This window comes from Sander vitreus, chromosome 19, assembly GCF_031162955.1.
Source record: "Sander vitreus isolate 19-12246 chromosome 19, sanVit1, whole genome shotgun sequence".
Taxonomy (NCBI): domain Eukaryota; kingdom Metazoa; phylum Chordata; class Actinopteri; order Perciformes; family Percidae; genus Sander; species Sander vitreus.
Window position 1 is genome coordinate 4,654,515 of NC_135873.1, and position 19,896 is coordinate 4,674,410.

At 40.2% G+C, this 19,896-nt stretch overlaps 2 protein-coding genes and 1 pseudogene across 3 annotated transcripts; all 3 read right to left on the bottom strand.

Moving 5' to 3' along the window:
• Positions 1-730: 730 nt before the first annotated feature.
• LOC144534049 (uncharacterized) lies at positions 731-8,499 on the bottom strand. The gene is given in 10 exon segments (XM_078275701.1): positions 731-1,682; positions 1,685-2,455; positions 2,589-2,613; positions 2,965-3,189; positions 3,323-3,562; positions 4,231-4,464; positions 4,466-6,067; positions 6,243-6,361; positions 6,976-7,257; positions 8,386-8,499. Coding segments are annotated over 9 exon segments (3,792 nt in total). The 5' UTR covers positions 7,151-7,257; positions 8,386-8,499; the 3' UTR covers positions 731-1,281.
• A 2,670-nt stretch (positions 8,500-11,169) lies between these two features.
• On the bottom strand, positions 11,170-15,949 carry LOC144534298 (tripartite motif-containing protein 16-like; annotated as a pseudogene). Its single transcript, XR_013503529.1, has 7 exons — positions 14,807-15,949; positions 13,890-14,209; positions 13,610-13,705; positions 13,100-13,347; positions 12,743-12,894; positions 12,598-12,655; positions 11,170-12,478 (listed from the first exon to the last, which is right to left on the bottom strand). The product of XR_013503529.1 is annotated as a tripartite motif-containing protein 16-like (transcript).
• Positions 15,950-16,037: 88 nt separating this feature from the next.
• LOC144534297 (GTPase IMAP family member 7-like) lies at positions 16,038-18,580 on the bottom strand. Its single transcript, XM_078276148.1, has 2 exons — positions 18,471-18,580; positions 16,038-17,731 (listed from the first exon to the last, which is right to left on the bottom strand). Exons 1-2 carry the CDS (start codon positions 18,475-18,477, stop codon positions 16,740-16,742), a joined length of 999 nt encoding a protein of 332 aa, XP_078132274.1. The 5' UTR covers positions 18,478-18,580; the 3' UTR covers positions 16,038-16,739.
• Positions 18,581-19,896: the final 1,316 nt, after the last annotated feature.

The window sequence follows — 19,896 nt, forward strand, 5'->3', positions numbered from 1 at the left end:
AAGAATGTCACAGTTTCATTTCGTGTGAAAAGAAGGTGCTGACTCCCTGTTCCAGCCAGACGCTGAGGCTAAATAGAGCGAGTGTGAAGTTCAAGGCTCAATGTCCATCAACTTTAATTGATATCACCTGTGTGCGCTGAGAAACTGTGTTAAAGGGCCAGATACCAGTTTTTCACACCAAGACCATTGTACCAGTCATGGTTTGTGCTAATTAGCCTGTGTTCAATATTTTCTGAGAAAATAATCCTGATGTCATGACATGTATTTAACCCATAATGTCATCGATACAGGATGAGTCTTTCGTCGACATGCAGGACAATTGGCAAAAAAAAATTAAACTTAATAATATTAAATGAGGATGGCTGAAATAAATAGTAACTGTAATTCGGGAACAGTATGTCTGTGGCTGAATGTTTTCAGATGCAGCTCTAACAAAGAAACCCTCCCTCTGGGCTACATATCAGCACTGTGACTTGACCTCTGAACCAAAAAAGGTTTTGCATTACAAAATCACCCATATCTGCATCCAATGTATAATACATCACAAAATAAATGTCAACATTGTATTTGACTTGATGCACCTCATATTTACAGGATGTGACAGAATATGTTCCAGTGGCCTCTGATTAAACAAAGTATTTTTCTTGCTTAAGGGGGCCCTCTGGTGATCAGAGATTGCAGGTGCAGAGTAAACATACAGCCTCATTATAAAACGAAATGGACAAATGAGAAAATGTGTGAGCAATCAATGCTTTTATTGTTAAGAAACATATTTAGATATGGAGACAATATTCAAATACACATATACATATTAATTAAATATGAGCCCACTGTTGACTTGATTGACATATTTTACAAATAATTTACAAATGAGTAATAACAGAGGTATTACTTTCACCTTATTCTTGGCCCATAACATTCTTCTCTTTAGTTAAAGTTGTACTCATTCATTTTTGTTTTATTAACAATGGATCAAGTGACTATACGTGCTGTGGAAGTTGTCGCTTGTAGTGTCAAACCTGCAAAGAATTATCACTTTTATTAATGGCCCACAAACTCTTATTATCCTTGTTTCTAGCCTCAGCAGGCAGCTGTTTTCATCAAATAAACTTTAATAAACCCCACTGTATGCTACCAGCCCAGCACCAAACAGACAAAGGTAGTGATTTACTGGTCAACATAGCAGAGCATTTAGCAGCTAAAGAGCCAGAAATTTCCCTCCCGAGTTGGTGGAGACAAAAACAGAGACAACAAGACATAAAAGGAGAGTGAATGTTGGACTCATATTCGCCAGCCGGCCAGAAACACGACTACAAATGATTGCTTATGTTGATCAGCATCTAGTAGATGTGTTAATACTGTTTTTAATGTTTTCCTGTTCCGCTGACCCCAAGTGGCAAAGAAGTTTGAAGCTTTAAAGCAGCTTTTTGCTTTGTTGATGACAGCATTGGCTGCAATCTCTACTGCCTCCGATGCTGATTTTGCTTCCTCGGCTGCCTCATATCCAATAACACCACCCATTGCTCCTCCTGCTACAGCAAAGCCTCCCATCATCACTCCAGCTGCCAGTCCCGCTACTTCTACGCCTCCTGCTGCTGCTGTTGTCACAAGTTTCATTAATGATTGACAGTTGCGCAGAGCTGTGAGAACTAATCCAACCATCGCTGCCACGCCAAAAAAGCTCCCAGCAATGCTCCTGTGCCAGTACCTGCCAGTTGGATCAAAAACTTCTCAGACACTTTGGTTTTCGCCTGATTTCTGATCTCTTCCGGTGGCAAGTTTCCTGATGACTGTTTTATGATCTGTTCTTCTCTCTGTATTTCTTTCTCCACTTCTTGTAACACCCTATTGGTGTAGCATCCTGTGTTTTTCATCACCATCTTGTCTATGGTGTTAAGCAGCTCATCCACCTGGACCTGGTTGCTCCTGTAGCTATTCTGCTGTTTGTTATTCCAGTATTTATTATCCATGACGTGGCACCGGCCGCCGCACTTCTTCACCAGATCACTCAGATTCTCATTCTGACTGACAAAGTCCTCAATTTTCATCCCTTTAGGGAGCTGGTCACCATGAGTGAAGACAATTACAGCATATTTTAAAGCATCTTCCGTGAAATACTGGCATATTTTAGTGATGACAGCCTGCTCGTGCTCTGTGAATTTCTCCACTTTAAGCACAATGAGAAAAGCATGAGGCCCAGGAGCGCACTCTGTGATACACCTCACTATCTTAGGCTTCATCTCCTCCTCAGACCTGCCTGCATCAAAGAAACCAGGAGTGTCGATCAAAGTGATGCTTCTTTCATTGACACATCTGGTTTCAGCTTGACATTCACTTGTTCCAGAGTTGGGAGTATGGTTTGTGGTGAACAATTTCTCTCCAAATATGTTGTTGGCTAGGTTGCTTTTCCCAGATCCAGTTTTTCCGAGCAGGACGATCCTCCTTGTAGCTGACACTAGAAAAGAGAATAATGACTCTGTTAAGTATGTTTGTCTCTAGCTTGATTGTTTTTTTAGCTTTTAAGCTTAACTCAGTTTAACTCAGTACTAAAATGCAATTCTTTGATGACACATAATACCTATACCCACCTTGGTCTGTCATTGACTTGAAGGCCTGCAGAGATAAGGAAGTAAATGTTTTAATATCAATTTCAGTATTTACTCATCTGATGCAGGAAAATGAAGAATATGTTTATTGCTCAAGATTGACATTTATTTGTATAAATAGATCCGGCATTAATAAAATGTATTTATGCTTTATTTTTGACACACAAAATTAATTGCACTCAATATCATTACCAAAATATTTGAACCTCTGAAGCCTTCACTGCTGTTTGCACACAAAGAAATCCAAATATATTTACAAAAGACGTTTTTCTACTGCTTACTATATTTTGTGGAACTTGAACACTCCAGAGTTTCATTGCGAATAGTCAGCATTTATGGTACAATGCATTTCCATTACCTCACTAGACTCCTCGTTGTTGGGGTGGATGACGATGCGGACCAGTAATGGTGTTCCACTGGCTCGGTTCTGTCCAAACGCATGAACTTCCTCCCGTAGAACCCTGGCTACCACGCTGTCAGGAAAACGCAGGGCAATACCAGCTCCAAGTACAGGAAAGGCAACGGATCCAAACCCTCTTTTCGCACAGGAAGTTAGGATTTCGTTGATGCCCATTCTCAGAACCTGTAAAAGGTCAGAATTCAATGGTTTTTAAGGCTAGACAAAATAAATGCTGTATTATGGTGTAGAAAACTGGAAAACAGCTCCTTAAACAAGTAGATAAGACACAACTGAAAACACTCCTCCAATATTTCACCTGGACTGCAGTTCCATCGTGGTCATCATCCCAGGGAATGAGGTTGAGGAAGAACACTGCATTAGACGGGAGTTCAGGCAAGCCCTCCACCAGGACTGGGTCACCAGGCAGTGTTTCTTCTTCTCCTGCTTCTTTTCTAAACTTTGCGGTCAGCTGGGATCCAACCATTTCAAACAAAATGTTTCCGACACGGGTAGAGAGAGGATCATGGCCAACCATGGGCGATACCAGGGCATCCACCTATGTGATGGGGGTTTCACACAACTATATAGCTTATTATTTTCTCATATTAGTCCTAATTAAAGAAATAAAAGTTCCCGCTTATAAAAAACATCAGTGTCTTCCTAAATCCAAAGCCCTTGTTAACAGGAACATCTGGTAATTTTAACATGGAGCCTAAAGTACCAGACAGATTTACAAATACTAAACACACAAGGGACTGCAGAAATAGGCTGTAAACACAATAATGACAGATTATTATTATGGCAAACTTGTGAACAACGCTTATTTCCACATCCAGCAGACATGGGGCAATATTAACATTTATTGGGAGTCAGCATTTAACCGCTTGGCTTGAGATTGGTGACTGACAAAATGTGTGTAAAACACCTCCTACATAGACAAACTGTAATAGAATCAGTCTTCAACTGAGCTTTGCTGTTAAAAAAAATACATTGGTCAAGCTGGCATAAATAGAGCCAGCAGCATTGTAAATGCATGTGATATTCAGTCGTTTTGTGTAATGTTGGAGCTCCTGCCAAACATCAAATTGTCATAATGTCATGCCTGTCATGTAGAAAAGCCCTTGTGGAAGTATCCGAAACACGAGTCATTCTGCAGAGAGTGGTTCTAATCTTCCAATGAGCAGGTTTGATACATTTTCTTAAAAACACAGAAACTTGTCTTACCTGCTGGGTCTCGATGGTTCCCTGAATGATCTCTACATGGACACCACCTCCAGGAGCTCCAGCAGTGGCTCCTCCTGCTGTGTCTTGGGCAGAAGCATCCACCTGGAAGCCCAGATCTCTTGGTGCACTGTTTCCAGTACTTATCCCTTGGAGAAGCCGGTCACATGCTTCCTGCATTGCCCTAACCACCTCTCCTCTGTTATCAATCAGGATAACTCTGCTCAGACTTCTGCCCTCCGTAACTGCCAAACTTCTTAACAGCAGTAACAATAGCCTCAGAGCACACAGTAACAGGGACACCGAATGTCCCTGAGCTGATGCAAGGAATGGCTATGCATCTGAACTCCATCATCTCTGCTAAATTCAGAGCCTTCTGGACAGTTTTTTCCAGTAACACTCCCTCTCTACCACCTGATTTTCCACCTACAGGCCCAACAGCATGTAGCAGTTTCTTGCACTTTAAGTTCCCCCCTGTGGTCACTACCACGTCACCTGTAGGAATTTTCCCATTATACTTTACTAAGGCAGTGCTCTCACTCTGTACTTCAGGGCCACCTGCTTTACTCAGTGCAGCAGCAACCCCTCCACCGTGGTCCAGATCTTCGTTGGCAGCATTCACCAGGGCATCAGCATCCTGTTTGGTGATGTCACCCTGACACACCAGCACCTGGAACCCATCACGGAGGCTGTAGTGTGCAACTGTTGTGTTTACTTCACTCAAACTCAGAGATTCCAAATTATGTGCAACACTTGGTGAAACCTCTTGTGCTAACTCTGAGAAAGGCAGATGGACTTTGTTTTGCACACTAGACTGGTCCGAAATAAACTGTGTGACAGCTTCAATCAGCTCTTCAACCTCTTTGGTGTGGCCCAGTACGCACACCGAGCTGTCTGAGCCAAACACGACCTGAGCCCTGTATTGCCCTTGGTTCATCTCATTTGTCTTGGACTTAAGCTTTTCCTGAAGCACAGCGGAGCAGTTAGGAACATCCATCTTGACTTCCTTTATCTCAGCTTGCAGTGCATTTTCTGTTTCATCAAGATTATCAATGGAAAGGGAGACCAAACGCAGCTCTGTGTCTCGTAACTCTACTTCCACCTTGTCACTGACACCTAAAAAGTGACTTAGCACCCCTGGATCTCTGTATGCCTTCCTTAGAAAGGCCAACAAATGTGGGCTCATGTCAGAAACTGTCTTTTCCAACACCAAATTCTCCTGACCAGAGATCCAATCGCCAGCCTTAAGAATCTCCTCCGCAGAACCTTCCAAAACTAACTGACCGGCAGCTCCCTGCGTTACCTTCACTCCTGGACAATCTCGTCCCAAACTGTGCTCGATCTCTTTCCAGAGGAGGCGGAGCTTGGCCTCGCCCAGTCGACGAATGCTGGTTTGCTTCTCACTCATACCTGACCTGTCCTCTACATTCATCAACCTGGCGTTCACCTGAGAACGCTCCCCGACAACAACAGCCATGCCAACCTTGCTGTACACCTTCACCTCATCTGTGCTCTGATGAGTCCTGCAGGACTGAAGCAAAGCTTTAACTTTATGAGCGTCAAACTCATAGCGGCACACATAGCCATCAAAAAGTTTGTCTACCTCGGCATTCCAGTTTCTATCATCACCTGCAGCACCAGGTTGAGCTAAACGCCTAACTGAAACCCTCTCCTCCTCTGGGTAAAGCTGAGCAGAGCAGGCCACAGAGGCAAATTCTTTTTCTAGTTTCTCCCCAGCCTTGGGACATTCCTTAAAGTAACGCAGAAGGTAAGCATCAACTTGTACTTCATATTCTTCACCACTTGGTGGAGGAGTTGAGGCAGGAATGGATTGTGGGCTCTGATGAAAAGAGATATACAAGTAATGACAACAACAACAACAACAACTTTACTGGTTTATGATGCAGTATACAACCTCTTTGGTGTTATATAACGATATGAAATGGGAAACTGTTAATAGAAATGTATTTTTTGACTACACAATCTTGATTGAATGACAGAAATGTTCTGCTAACCTGTACTGGAGCTGTAGGATCCTGGCTTGGCGAAGAGATGATGTGTTCCATGGTGCCTCGGACAGTGAACACCACACCATCCACAACATGCTCAGATTTCTGCAGGACTGCCAGCTGATCTATTAAAAACATGTGACATTATTTATTGTGTTGTAAATCGTGGACTTGCTGCTCATTTGACAAAACATTTTTTTGTCACTAATAGAAAAAAACAAAATTGGATGTAGGCCTAGTGTGTGACCTACTTCTCTCCAGTGGGCTAAAAAGTGCAAAATTGCTGTTTCAATCCCCCCCACCCCCTCCCACAGTGTACACACTCACACAGTACTTCAACATGAGTGATAATGACCTGCTTTGTTGTTTCTCATGCAATCATGTTTTATAGACAACTGATTCGACTAAAGTAGGCCTACTGTACATTCAGTTAGCTGGTGCAGTGACTGAAAACTGGAAATCTACTCATCTTTTGCATTGGATTATTGTTATAGTCTTTTCTACAGGGTAGTCTATACTTAGGCTAACGTTACTTCTTCGAGATATTCGGCGACTTCCAAAGCTCATCTGTGGCAGCATTGGTTTCATTTTCGGGAAAGTGAAACTTATATGCAGTGAGCCTACTTTGTAGTTCAAACATAGGGTAGGCTACCTCTTTATCTAACATAAGACAGACGACATTACATCATATAGAACATGAGTTGATCAGTAATCTACGGTGTCTTATCTTATTGGCTACCTTTTTGATATTTGAAAGCAACGCTGTAGATGTCGTCCTTCACCCTGCTCACTGGTCCGCAGTCTCCTCCGCCGGATCTGCGCCGAACATTGAAATATGTTTTTATCCTCTTCGCCTGCTCCCCGAGCAGGCTGTGCCACTCAAAGAAAACGGAGTACTGGTAAACACCATCCATAGTTTCGCTCTTCTTGTGAAGAGACAAGGAAAGACAATCATATGCAGCGTCGAATAGCAGTGTGTTTACAGTCGCCCGTGTGATCCTGCTGATCTGCGCACCTAGTGCTGAGAAAGCAGAGCAAAGTCAAATATCACCATGGTGACTTCATACAACAGGGAGGTACCGTGCAGTATGTCGTTACTGCTAACGCTGAAACAGAAGAAAAAACAACTTAGCCTACTTTATAGGGAATAGTGTCACAGGGTAGATTATGGGGGGTCCAACAAACCCCACTAACCCCAATAAAAAACAACAATGATAATAATAAATGAAAAAAATATAATAAAAATAATAATAGGCTAATTGCAAAATTAACCAACTTTTTCCTTTAAATATTTTTATTTCATTTGACCCTGTTAAAACACTATATGTGGATAAGTATTGAAGTCCCCTCACTTTGCCACAGACTGGATCATAAAGCATTGCCAATACACCAAGTAAGGAGAGACATATGCATGTTTGTGAGTTATGCTATCTTGTCTTTCCTGTCCTGCCTGTTTGTGCCACTTGTGCTATGCCTATGAGGTTGTCTGTTACATGGACTGAACGTTTGGCTTGTGTGTGCGTGTGTGTGTGTGTGTGTGTGTGTGTGTGTGTGTGTGTGTGTGTGTGTGTGTGTGTGTGTGTGTGTGTGTGTGTGTGTGACCATAATGACCATCTGTTCTTGTTTGTTGTTGTTCTTGTGATGTTGATCTTGTCATTTTTTGTATTTTTTACATTTATAGTCAATTTTACTTGTATTGGGCTAAACCTCTAAGTACTATTATAATCCTTTTATCTTTTTAGGTGTGACATTGTACAATATGTCCAGGGACAGCAGATGTAAAATAGACTTTTGGCTAATTCTGTCACATTTTACATTTTTATGTGTATTACTAGTGTGCATTGTCCCTGTTGAATAAACCTGAAATAAATAAATAAATATGAGAATGTGCATTAAAGTATGCCTTTTGTTTGCCAAAAAGTAATTTTCTGCAGACCTATGAAATGTGTCATAACTGCTTTAAAACATGATTTTAAACTGTTTAAAATCGTGTTTTAAAGCAGTTCTCATAAAATTCCAGAAAAAAAGGTCAAGGTAATTAGACAAATAATTGACAGAAGAACAGAACATAGTGAAGTAATATGTTTCTTGAAAACATAAACAACGTTAACACAGAAACAAAGTTTACCATCTAAGAATAAGTACTTACGGTTATCTCAGGTTTCACTGGCTGACCTGTTGGTTATGACGGGCTGAGTGGCAAAGTCCTGTGACAGAGCTGCTACTCAGCTCTTTTGTTTTACTAGGTTTGAGCTTCAGTAGGCTATACTTTGCTGACACCAAATAATGAAGAGCACACCAATGGCTCAGGTATGCCACCTTTAGAGTCATATCAGCCTCATGCCTGCCGCATACCACACACAGAGCTAGGATCTGCTATGTCAGATGAGTTATTTATAGCGTGATATTCTTACCTCTTACCCTCTCTACTTATCATACTATAAAGTGTTATATTTCCAGTGTAACATGTCTATTCTATCTTATTTGTATACTCCAGTTTCCCCTCTATTATCTCTTTATTTCACTTTTTTCCCACAAACTATCACCTCTAAAATGCTGCTTTCATTTTATTAACAACTTTTACTCTCCTAAGGCACAGTACATATGTACTGTACTGTATACTGTATTTGTATGTACTGTATGTACACAAAACATGAACTAGAAGTGAATCTCTTTTAGTGCTCAATATCCATCTAGGACAAACAGAGACTAGGTGATGAAAAACTTCTTAAGTGCAGTGGAGCTGTTACTTTGAACTTAGGTGAATGGGACTGTTAATATTCTTTGAATGGACTGAAAGGTCATTCTAAAAATGCTTTCACTGAATGAAATGAAATGTTATGTTATGTTGAAATAGAGCAAAACTAACACATGTTTTAAACCATGTGAACTTATGTACACTGAATCAAATAAAAATATCCTTGAGCATAAAGACAACCTTACAGAACCACGCCTGGCTGTTTAAGTTGTGACTAATGGTAAACTGTACATAAGGTGTGTCTTTGTACCTTGGCAGAAACTGATATCTGAATTGTTTATCCAAACATTAGGGAATAGCCTACATAGTGGGATACAGGTGCCCTCTAGTGTCCATGTCACAGTGCTTTCAAAGTCATTCTATGGATATTCTAAAATTTGAAATACAATTTTCTACAATTTTGTTCACCCCATTTACATCAATGAGGGTTCAGTAAATAATAGTTACACCTCTCAGTATCGCACAATGATTCATGAAGACAATAAATGTTCTGTGTCCTTCCCTTCATGACAGTTGCATTTATTACAGTACTGTAGCATTATATTTCATTCATTTTTGGGTGGAAACTGGAAACTGAGTGTATCACAGAGCAAGAGTCGGTAAACTGAGAAAGAAAGAGCAGATTTCACACACCTGTGTTGGCAAGCATCCACCCTGCTAATGTTTCAGACACTGTTCTTAGTTTTTCTCTCTTAGCTGCAGAAATGCACGGCAGCAGCTGACTGTGACCCCTTCAAAATAAAAGCACTTCCTGTGATGGTTCGCAGTAAAACTAAATAAGGTTGTGTAGGCCAGTGGTTCCCAACCCTTTTTCCTTGGCGCCCCCCCTACTTATGTCTAAGAAAAGCTGAGCCCCCCCCCCCCCCCGAAACCGAAGTGGAGGTAACTCTCGAGATAGAGCCTTACTTTCTTTTTTGATAGAGAGCAGTTATCAGCACTTTTACGTTTCTCCGCCATGTTTCATTCATAAAATAGTGATGCCGTGGTGGCAGGAAAAACGAGGATGATAGCAGCTAGCAGCTGACCTGATGACAGCAAGGTCCCAGGTTAAGAGGTCACGGAGGTTTGGCCTACTAAGTAGCCTGCCTACAATTTGAAGCCAGAACAAAAATATTTAGTTTTTATACTGACTTTTGTCAAGTGCTGTAAAAAAAACATTTTACAACAATGCCGTACTTTTAATTGAGTATTTTCATTTTCTCCTACTTTTTATTATACGTTTTACTTATCTATTTTTTATAGCTTTAGTTACGTTGCATATTTATATTAATTATACAAAATAGTATTCAAGTGGATTAAGAGGAGACTTTATTGATCAGGTGTTGAAAGTCACAAGCTAGCTGCCAAATCAAACATCCCCTGTTATTTTGGTGAAAGTAACTCAAAAGTAATGCGAAAGTAGTGTAACGCATTACAATTCAGAGACAGTAATATTGTAATATAACTAATTACTCTCAAATGACAGTAACTAGTAATCTATAATGTATTACATTTTGGAAGTAACTTGCCCAACACTGTTAAGGACTGACCTGAGTAGTGTCCGAGATTACTATTTTTTTTGCCATCTTGAGACACTGTGTAGTTCCCTAAATACAATTCAATCAGGAGAGACTTTGTTGCAGATATGCAAAGATGTATTGTACATATGCATATGAAATATAAAGAGTCTTTGGAGATTAGACTCCACAGTTATAAAATATTTTTTTAGAGGGGTAGAGAAACAAGACACATCCCCCCGATGGAGTCTAGACACTGGTGGTGGCGGCGAAGGAGCCCGAAGACCAGCTGAAGGAGTCGACGGAGCGTTCTGCTGGAGGAAGACCCAGGGTGCCACGGGCGATGGTGACTGGAGGTGGAAGGGGAGGAGGAGGGTTGCACGCTTTGCATGAAAAGAAAGCTAACAGCAGTAGAGAAAGAAACAGATTTAAAGCAGGGATGTAATGCTGTGATTGGATCATGAATTTTGTGGCCATTTCTGGCTGGTTTACTGAAAGTGAACGCCTCTAACAAGCTGAAAAGTTTTAGGAAGAGAGATTGAAGTTATTGAAGTGTTCCTGAAAGAATTTACGCATAGCTCCATTACTTTGAATTAGTTAACGATTTTAGAAACGGCAAATATCTCCGGAAACCAAACAAATTCACCTGGCAAGACGCATGACACTCAGAAACAATGGGCTGTGGGTACACCTTTATTTATTTATTTATTTCTAGTAAAAAATAATCCAAATGACTTACAACATATTCTTCTGCATATAAATGCTCCAATGCGGAGCAATGACCGCTCATCATAACCAAACAGTCGTAATTATATAAACATTAAAACCAATAAAACTGTGCCAAGGCTGATATGGTTTAAAGTAATTGATGACAAACTTTTCTGAGCAGCCTTTTTCATGCAAAGAAGTATTCCAAGAAATTGTTGGCGATCCAACCAGAACAAGAGAAAGACAAAAAAAAAATATTTAACAAGCATGTCACATTAATGTAATAAATCAGCCATAACAACTGAGGGCACTCTACCCTTTTACCTTAACTGTTTCGCAATTAGGAAACTACTTATTTGGCCTCAAAGTGCTAGTTTAAAGTTGCAGAAATATAATGTTTTGAAATAATATTATATAGTAAAGTTTTAGAAATGATCATCAAAATAGTTGCCAATTTTTGCAACATTTCTTGTTAGCCTGAAAAGCCACAGAGAAGATTGGCACAAAAACTCTGCAACAAAAGATAACGCTGAAAATCTTTTAAGAGGCTTAGCAGGACCTTAAAGTTAGAGTGTGGTGGTATTCAATGCTTCTTCTTTTTTTTATTCTTCACTCTTCTTCATCTACCATGTGGTATTCAGTTATATTGGAAAGCCAATTACAGCCTGATCAACAGTGGCACACATTAGCCACCCCAATATAAACCTTATCACCATAACTTGATCAGTTCTGCATAATGTCCACTGCTTCCATTCTTCAGCCCAAGGCCAGGATAGAGAGGCTGAGTGAAAGTGGTTTGCTCTTTGTGGAGCAAAGTCAGAGAGTCAGAGTCAGAGACGTTGTAAAAGGACAGAGTCCCTGATTTATAATCCAGGAACACTCCGATCCTGGAGGATGGAAAGCCGGACACTGCCATGCCTCTACTGTTGGGTTGGAAAGTGTAACCATTTCGGGAGCACTCTAAACTCCACGACTTGTTATTTTCAAACGACTCGTTATCTTCAAACGACTCGTTATCTTCAAACTCTGATTCATATGATGACGATCTGCTGATGTCTTTGTAGGACACTGCCACAGACCAAGTATAACCACTCAAAGTGACCTCCCAGTAACAGCGCTCTGACAAACCCTCTCTGCACAACACCTGCTTGCAATTTGTAAACCTGTCTGAGTGATAAGAATATCTGTTATAGTCTTCATACGTCACTCGCCGGTGTTCTTGTGAAATGGACAAATATTGGGAGACTGAGTTCTCATCCATGGTTAGAGGACGGCAATATGATGAAAGAACAAAGCAGTAAAAATAAGGCAATATTAACATCAACCTTTAAATATTTAGTTCATTACTAATGCACTGATATATTGTGGAACTGCAGGGAATTAAATGTTTCACTTACAACGTAAAAACTCCTTTCTGGTCTTTGGCACAGGTGGCAGCACAACATCTATAGTAGAAACTAACAAAAACAAACAGATCCTAAATACCACTGGACATGAATCAAATCCACAGTATTACTCTGGATTCTTATACTTCTACCAGGTACCTGTGGCAGAGATCCTGTGAGATGCGTCCTTCAGGAGGCCCTCTACGTCATCCCTCAGCTTAAACACGCAGTCAGTCACAGGTTTGAAAGTCGAACGTTGAGGATGAACAACAGGGCCAGTTGGCCAGTCTGGAGGTGGAGGTGGAGAGGGACTGGAAAGTCTGGAGGAAATTCAATAAGCCAGTCTATAAAAATAGTCCAATATCACCATCACCATCACGTTTTAAGCTTCTAATACAGACAGTGTGTGCTTTGGCTGTACGGCACTGATAATGTGGAATTTACATACAGTAACATAAGAAATTATACAAAGTGATAAAAATACCCCAAAACTGTTAAAATTGCTCCACACCACACTGGGTCTCTGCTACCTGAATGAAATGGATGTGGTCGTCGGTATGAGAAAGCTGTTCCAGGTCGGTGTCTCTTATCTTCAGCTTGGTGATCTCCTCCTTTAGCTGCAGCTGCAGCTCTTTAGCCTGAGAGACTGCAGTGTGCTCCTGGGCTTTGATCAGCTGCATCACCAAAGTGCGTTTTTTCTTAATGGAGGAGATCAGCTCATCAAAGATCTTATCACAGATCTTAACTGCAGGCTGGCTACAACTCTGTTCATACAAAGAAAAACAAAAACAAAAGGTTTTTCCTTTTTAAAAATATGTACTCAAATATGTGGCAAAGTTCCGACTTTGTGACACTGTTGTTTTAATACATGCATTGTCATGGCAAACTGAATCTACAAGTTAATGCATGCATCTGTTGTGGTTAATCAGGTTATGGTGGTGAAAAAGGAAAGACTCCATACACATATCATAGGGCCAGTTATCAAAAACATGGGATTACTCAAATACTAAAGTCTAAATTCCACACCTTGAACTCCTTCAGAGCTTGGAGCAACTCATTCAGCTCATTTTCTCTCTCCTTTTGTCTCTCCTGGACTTTCTTTTGATTCACGTTCAGCTGTTTCTGAAAGAACTTGTTGGCACAACAGCCAATGGCTCTTTGTGAATGGATATATTTATATAGTATGTTTTCTATCACTTCGATCACATCCGACTGCTACTGGTGAGAAAGATTTGACTAAAACGCTAAAGTAACATTCATATGCAATGTGACTGCAGACCTTTCTGTTTGTGTTTTTTGTTACTACCTGTTCCACAGCCCTCTCTGCTGCAGCGGACACTGTACGATGGCTCTTATGTTCATCTGTAACGCACAGATAGCAGATACACTTCTTGTCTGTCTGACAGTAGACCTCCACCAGCTTGTTGTGCATGGTATACATCTTTTCCTGCAGTGGGATTGTAGCAGAGACTAGCTGGTGCTTCTTCAACACAGGAACACTGTGGTGAGGCTCCAGGTGAACGGGACAGTAAGATACCAAGCACGTCAGGCAAGACATCGTGGCTTTGTGTCGTTTGGTCCCGCAGCAGAAATCTGAAGGCCTGACTTCTTCAGCTTCTCCACAAGCTACAGTAGGGATGATAAAAAAGAAAGGTGGTGATAAATATTGTAAATTACATGACATACAGGAGAAATGCAGAATAAGAACAGAATTCACTCATAGAGTATACAGAACATCTTCACAATCATCTGAATTATTTATTCTTACTTTAGATCGATCTTTGTTTTTTAAGAGCACAAGGATTTTTAGAGAACCTAATTCATGGGGTTATTAAGGCTTCACACAAACTTCAAGTGTGTCAGTCAGACTCATGACCACTTACAGCCATCTAAACGTAGGCTATCTGGTGACTGTAGTCGGACCTACAGGCAGTGATGAAAAGTAGCCTAACATTTACTCAAGCAATGTACTTATGTACAATTTTGAGGTACTTGTGTTTTACTTAAGTATTTAAATTGTTTGCTACTTTACACTTCTACTCGGCTACATTTAAGATCGAGGCAAGTATTCACTTTTTTACCGCACTACATTTATTTGAAAACTTTAGTTAGCCTACTGTGTATCCTTGCAGATTCACATTATTAACACAAATGTTAACAATCAATGCAATCAATGCTATCTTTCTACCACCACTTCCAATAGGCCTATTTCCACACCATCACCTCAGCCAGCATGTTGTTCCTCTTCAGAACAGGCCTCATGGTGAAGGTCTCCCTGCACTGAGGGCAGCTGTACTCTCCCGTCTTCTCTTTATGTTCCCAGCAACCCTCAATACAGCCTTTGCAGTAATTGTGTCCACAGGGAATGGTGACTGGCTCTTTTAGCAGCTCCAGACATACCGAACAGCAGAACTGATTCTGGTCCAAATCAACGCCATGCTCCTACTGCTGCTGCTGCTCAGCCATTTTGATGAGTTTTACAAGCAGAGAAAGCACTCATGAGTTTTGTTTTCTGTTATGGAAAAGACCCTGTACGTAGTCAAGGTTAACCTGTGCCTTCCAAACTACACTCAGCTGCCAGGTTAGTTTGAGCTGAAAAGGAACATTATTTTGTTGACTGCATTAGTTTTGTATTAGACTGCAACTAGAACAAAGTGTGCCAGTTTATGGCCTTTTCTTAGCCAGCTAAGAGTAGGCCTATAATATCATGTTAGTTTACTTTTAGCTGGGTTAAGGCTACCTACCTAAAACTAGTCAATACATTAAAGGTTTAATATGCTGTGTTATCTGAAAAAACGAGGCCTAGAATAATGCAAAAATAATCCCATAATAATCCCTTTCAATTATCATATATGACCCACTAGAAGTGGTTGTGTATCTGTCAACACCCTACCTTCTGCCTTGATTCTCTCTTCTTATGATTCGGAGTGCAGGAGCAGCAGGAGGTTTATGGTCGTCAGTAAAGACACTTGTCCCACGTGTGACCCCCAGCAAATTACAGCGTTCAGGTTGGGCAGCCCGCTCATTCTCAACCGTTGCTTTGTTCCTCGGCGTTTGATATAGCGAACAACAGCACAAGTTTAACCGACACTGAGAAACAGAAAGGATGAATCTCTGCATTCACTCTTATTCCGACAATGCGGTACGTTCCTGCAGAGGTGTGCTCGTGTTTATTTGTGCTTTACAACAGATAGGCCTAATGAGGTTGTCCTCTGATTCACTGCGTTCTTCGACGCTCCCTATCTTAATTCACTCTCTATGTTCAATTATTTTCATCTTATTTATTGTTTCTAGTATATTTTTTTTTTTTTTTTATTTTTTTTTACGTGTGTGAGTGAGTATGTGGGTATGTAACTTGCTGCTTGTAACTGAGTAATTTCCCAATTTTGGATTAATAAAGTCCATCCATCCATCCATCCATCCATCACTGTCGCACAACAAAACAGACAGTGGGAAATTTGTAAGCACGGTTGTTTAATTATCTAACTTGTTACAAGCTATTGCTTGCTACTTTAAAAACAAAAATAAAAACAATGAAAACTGAAAAGCATCTTTCAGCATCCAAAAGGCATGGAAATGTAAAATGAAGAGTAGAATCTTTGAAAAATACTTAAGTCATCAGTATAATAGCACATGTCCTTCATCTTTCCCAGATTGATGTTAGATTAACCTAAGGAATTATTAAAACGTTAAAATTAGTCTTATCATTTATGGCCAGTAAATTTATTATAGTTGGCACAACAAAAGAGAGACTGAAGAAAGTCCTATTAAACCTTCTTTTTACTTATTGAATCACTCAAAACGAAATGCAAAAACACTGCAATAAGGAGTTAAAATGAAACCAACTAAAAATACATTATTCAGCATTTCAAAGTCTTGATAATTATTCAAAATGGAATACTGTGTCATCATTAATAATTTCCCAGATGTATACTTATTGTACCCTGTATTGGTAGAACACTAATCACACTGACATATTTGACAGGGATTATTAGAAAGTAACTACAGCTTGATCTCAAAAGCCTGGTTCCTAACTTATAATTTCAATGTCTCACACATCCGTAACCCAAGTAGCCAATTGTTCCCTATAGTTAATTATATAACAAACAACAACCTCCTGCTCCACTCTTTTTTTTGTCAATGCTCTATTTTTATTTTATTTTGACTTCCAGACAGCCTTTACTGTCTTGTCCATGGCTTCCATTGCAGTTTCTGCTCCTTCAGCTGCATCATATCCTATCTGACCGCCCTTCACTCCCCCCCACAGAGCGTCAGTTGCTAACTTTCTTCTGTCTGTTGATACCAGTGCTGAAAGATCCTGAACATTTCTTACAGTTGCAGCAACCATCCCTGCCACACCAAGAAAAGCTCCTAACACTGCCCCTGTTACAGTACCTGCCAATCTGATCAATAAGCTGTCACAAACACTAATTGTAGCTTTATCTCTAATTTCTGCCGGTGACATGTTGCCTGATGACGACGACTGTCTAATGCGCTCTTCCTCTGTCTGTATTTCTCTTTTCACTGCTTGTAGCATCTCATTGGTGTAGTATCCTTTGTTTGCCTCAACCATCTTCTCTATGGTGTTCAGCAGCTCTGCCACCTGGAACTGGTTACTTCTGTAGTCGTCCTCTCTGCTGCTGTTCCAGTACTTATTATCAACAACGTGGCACCGGCCTCCGCACTTCTTCACCAGATTACTCAGGTCTATATTCTGACTGACAAACTCCTCAATCTGCATCTCTTCCTGGAGCTGGTCACCATGAGTGAAGACAACGGCGGCATATTTTAAAGCTTCCTCAGAAAAATATTGGCATATTTTTTTGATGACGTCCTTCTCGTGCACTGTGAATTTCTCCACTTTAAGCACAATGAGAAAAGCATGAGGCCCAGGAACGCACTCTGTGATACACCTCACTATCTCATCCTTGAGCATCGTCTCGGATCGACACGTGTCAAAAAAACTGTGACTGTCGATCAACTTGATGCTTTTCCCATTGACAGATTTGGTTTCTTCATGAGAATGACTTGTTTCAGAGACGGCAGAATGGCTTATTTTGAATGCATCCTCTCCCAATATGGTGTTAGCCAGACTGCTTTTCCCAGCTCCAGTTTTTCCCAGTAGGACAATTCTTCTTGATGTCAGCACTAGAAGAGAGCAATGATTCTGTATTAGCACGTCACTTTCCTTTTGGTACTGAAATTGTTTTATCTTTATAAATGTATGCACATTTCACTTGTTTTTGTTTTTGCTTGATTTATATTTATTCTGGTATTTTAAATCATCCAGAGTAAATCTGAGGATTTGTTCATGAATCAAAGTATTGCACAAATAATATTTGTGGCCTGTGGATGGCGCCAAATGGTTAAGGGATCATCGAAGGGATCATCGAACAATTCCTCTATAATTATCATGAAGCCCAAATATCTCCTAATAATTAAAACATTGTGTGAAGTTAGTAATGTATTCTGTGCATAATTCATCTTGCAAGCTTTTAACTGGCATATCCATTTCTTTCTTTTTAAGTTCTGTGTGTGGCAGAATCAAGTACAGGATGTTTCTCAGTGTTGACTCTGATGCAATCCTGACATGTATATTTACTCAAACACTGTAGCATAAGCACATAATTGAAATAATTGAAGTTGAGTTAAGTATTTCCATTTCATGCTAATTTATAATTCTACTCTTCTACATTTCAGAGGACAATATTTGTATGTATCTGACAGATATGGAATACTTTCTAGTTACTTAATAAAACATATGATGGAAATAGGATGCAGTGTTCAAGATTTAACAACCTAACAGTATACACATGTATGCATCACCAATAACAATTTAAGACCTGAATACTTCCTCCACCAATGCAGTGACGCGGGGTCAACTCACCATCCATGTTGCAAAAAAACGAGTCACCCGGACTGCTGGATGTGTTTCCTTCTGTTCTCTTGCTGTGGTCTGACTGTACTGTATACTTTCTTTTTCAACCACACCAGTTTCACTTGATTGGCCATACCTGAAGAGTGTTACATATGAGTTCCTGCTGCACTATACAAATTATTCAAAACATATCAAAGTATAAGCAAAACAAATATCATACATGAAAATAACATCATATAATGCAATGAACAGCAGGGTTTCTATTTTTTGAAACGCCAGTCAGACTCAAAAACAAAAGTTTTATGAGTCATTTTTTTATACTGCTATTTGTACTATTTGAGTTTTGTGAAATGATAACAACATGACAGGTTTTAAAAATAAAAAAAGGCAGTTAAAAATAAAACTAAAAATAATAAAATAAAAAGAGAATTACAACACAAAGAATTAAACAAACAAACAACATCAGATTAAAGACAACCCATTTGTGAAGATGAGTTTAAAACAGAAGGGGGTTAACAGCTCGGAAATATAACCAGTTCAAGATTTAAAAGTTATCAAAACATTTGTTGTGTCAAAACAGTGTTGTGTTGTGTTGAGTTGTTTTTTAATCCCAATAAAATCTTTGTAACGCTATTTTGAAGCCTCTGACAGGGAAGCAGTGTTTCACTAATGCCAGTAAACAGGAAATTACTGAAGGCAAGACAGAAGCTCCTGAATGCATGAATGACAGTTTCCAGATGAGCAGGTTGAAGTGGACCCTCGTGTGACGCTCAGCAGAGGCCACTGCACGTCAGCTGTTTAGGGGTTTAGGGTGGTGACTGTGGTTGGGAAAGTACAGGTTGAAAAGAATGTTATTATGATTGTTTTATTAATAGAAACAGTCTTATTGAGCTGGAGAGTATTGACAGGCTGTATAACCAGACTAACATGACATTTGACATCTAAAGTGGCTCCACCCAATCTGCTACATTCACGGCCAAGGGCGGTTTTTGGCACGGGTGACCCGGGCATTTTATCATGAGTCATGGGGGGGGAGGTGCCACGAGCACTTGAAAAAAAAAAAAAATCCTCTTCTCCGCGAAGCAGTTTTCTATTATCTATCATTTTACTGTGTGGGGAATTGGTAGATTGGCACCCCCTGCAGCTGCAGGTGCCCTGCTTGCTGGAAGTGCTGTGCACTGACTACCATTTCACTGTGTGGGGAATTGGCAAATCTGCGCCCTCCTTGCAGCTGCAGGCGCCCTGCTTGCACCCCCTACTTTCACAATGAAATGGACTAGTCGGCAACGGTGCGGGGGCCGGCGCGAAAGATAAACACACAATGCATTAGTAGCCTATATAAACGTTGCACATCGTGCAAACGTTCTTAACGAGAATTGTAGCTTTTCTATCTGCTTAGGCAGACAAAAACTCATGATAGACCTCTTTGAATTAA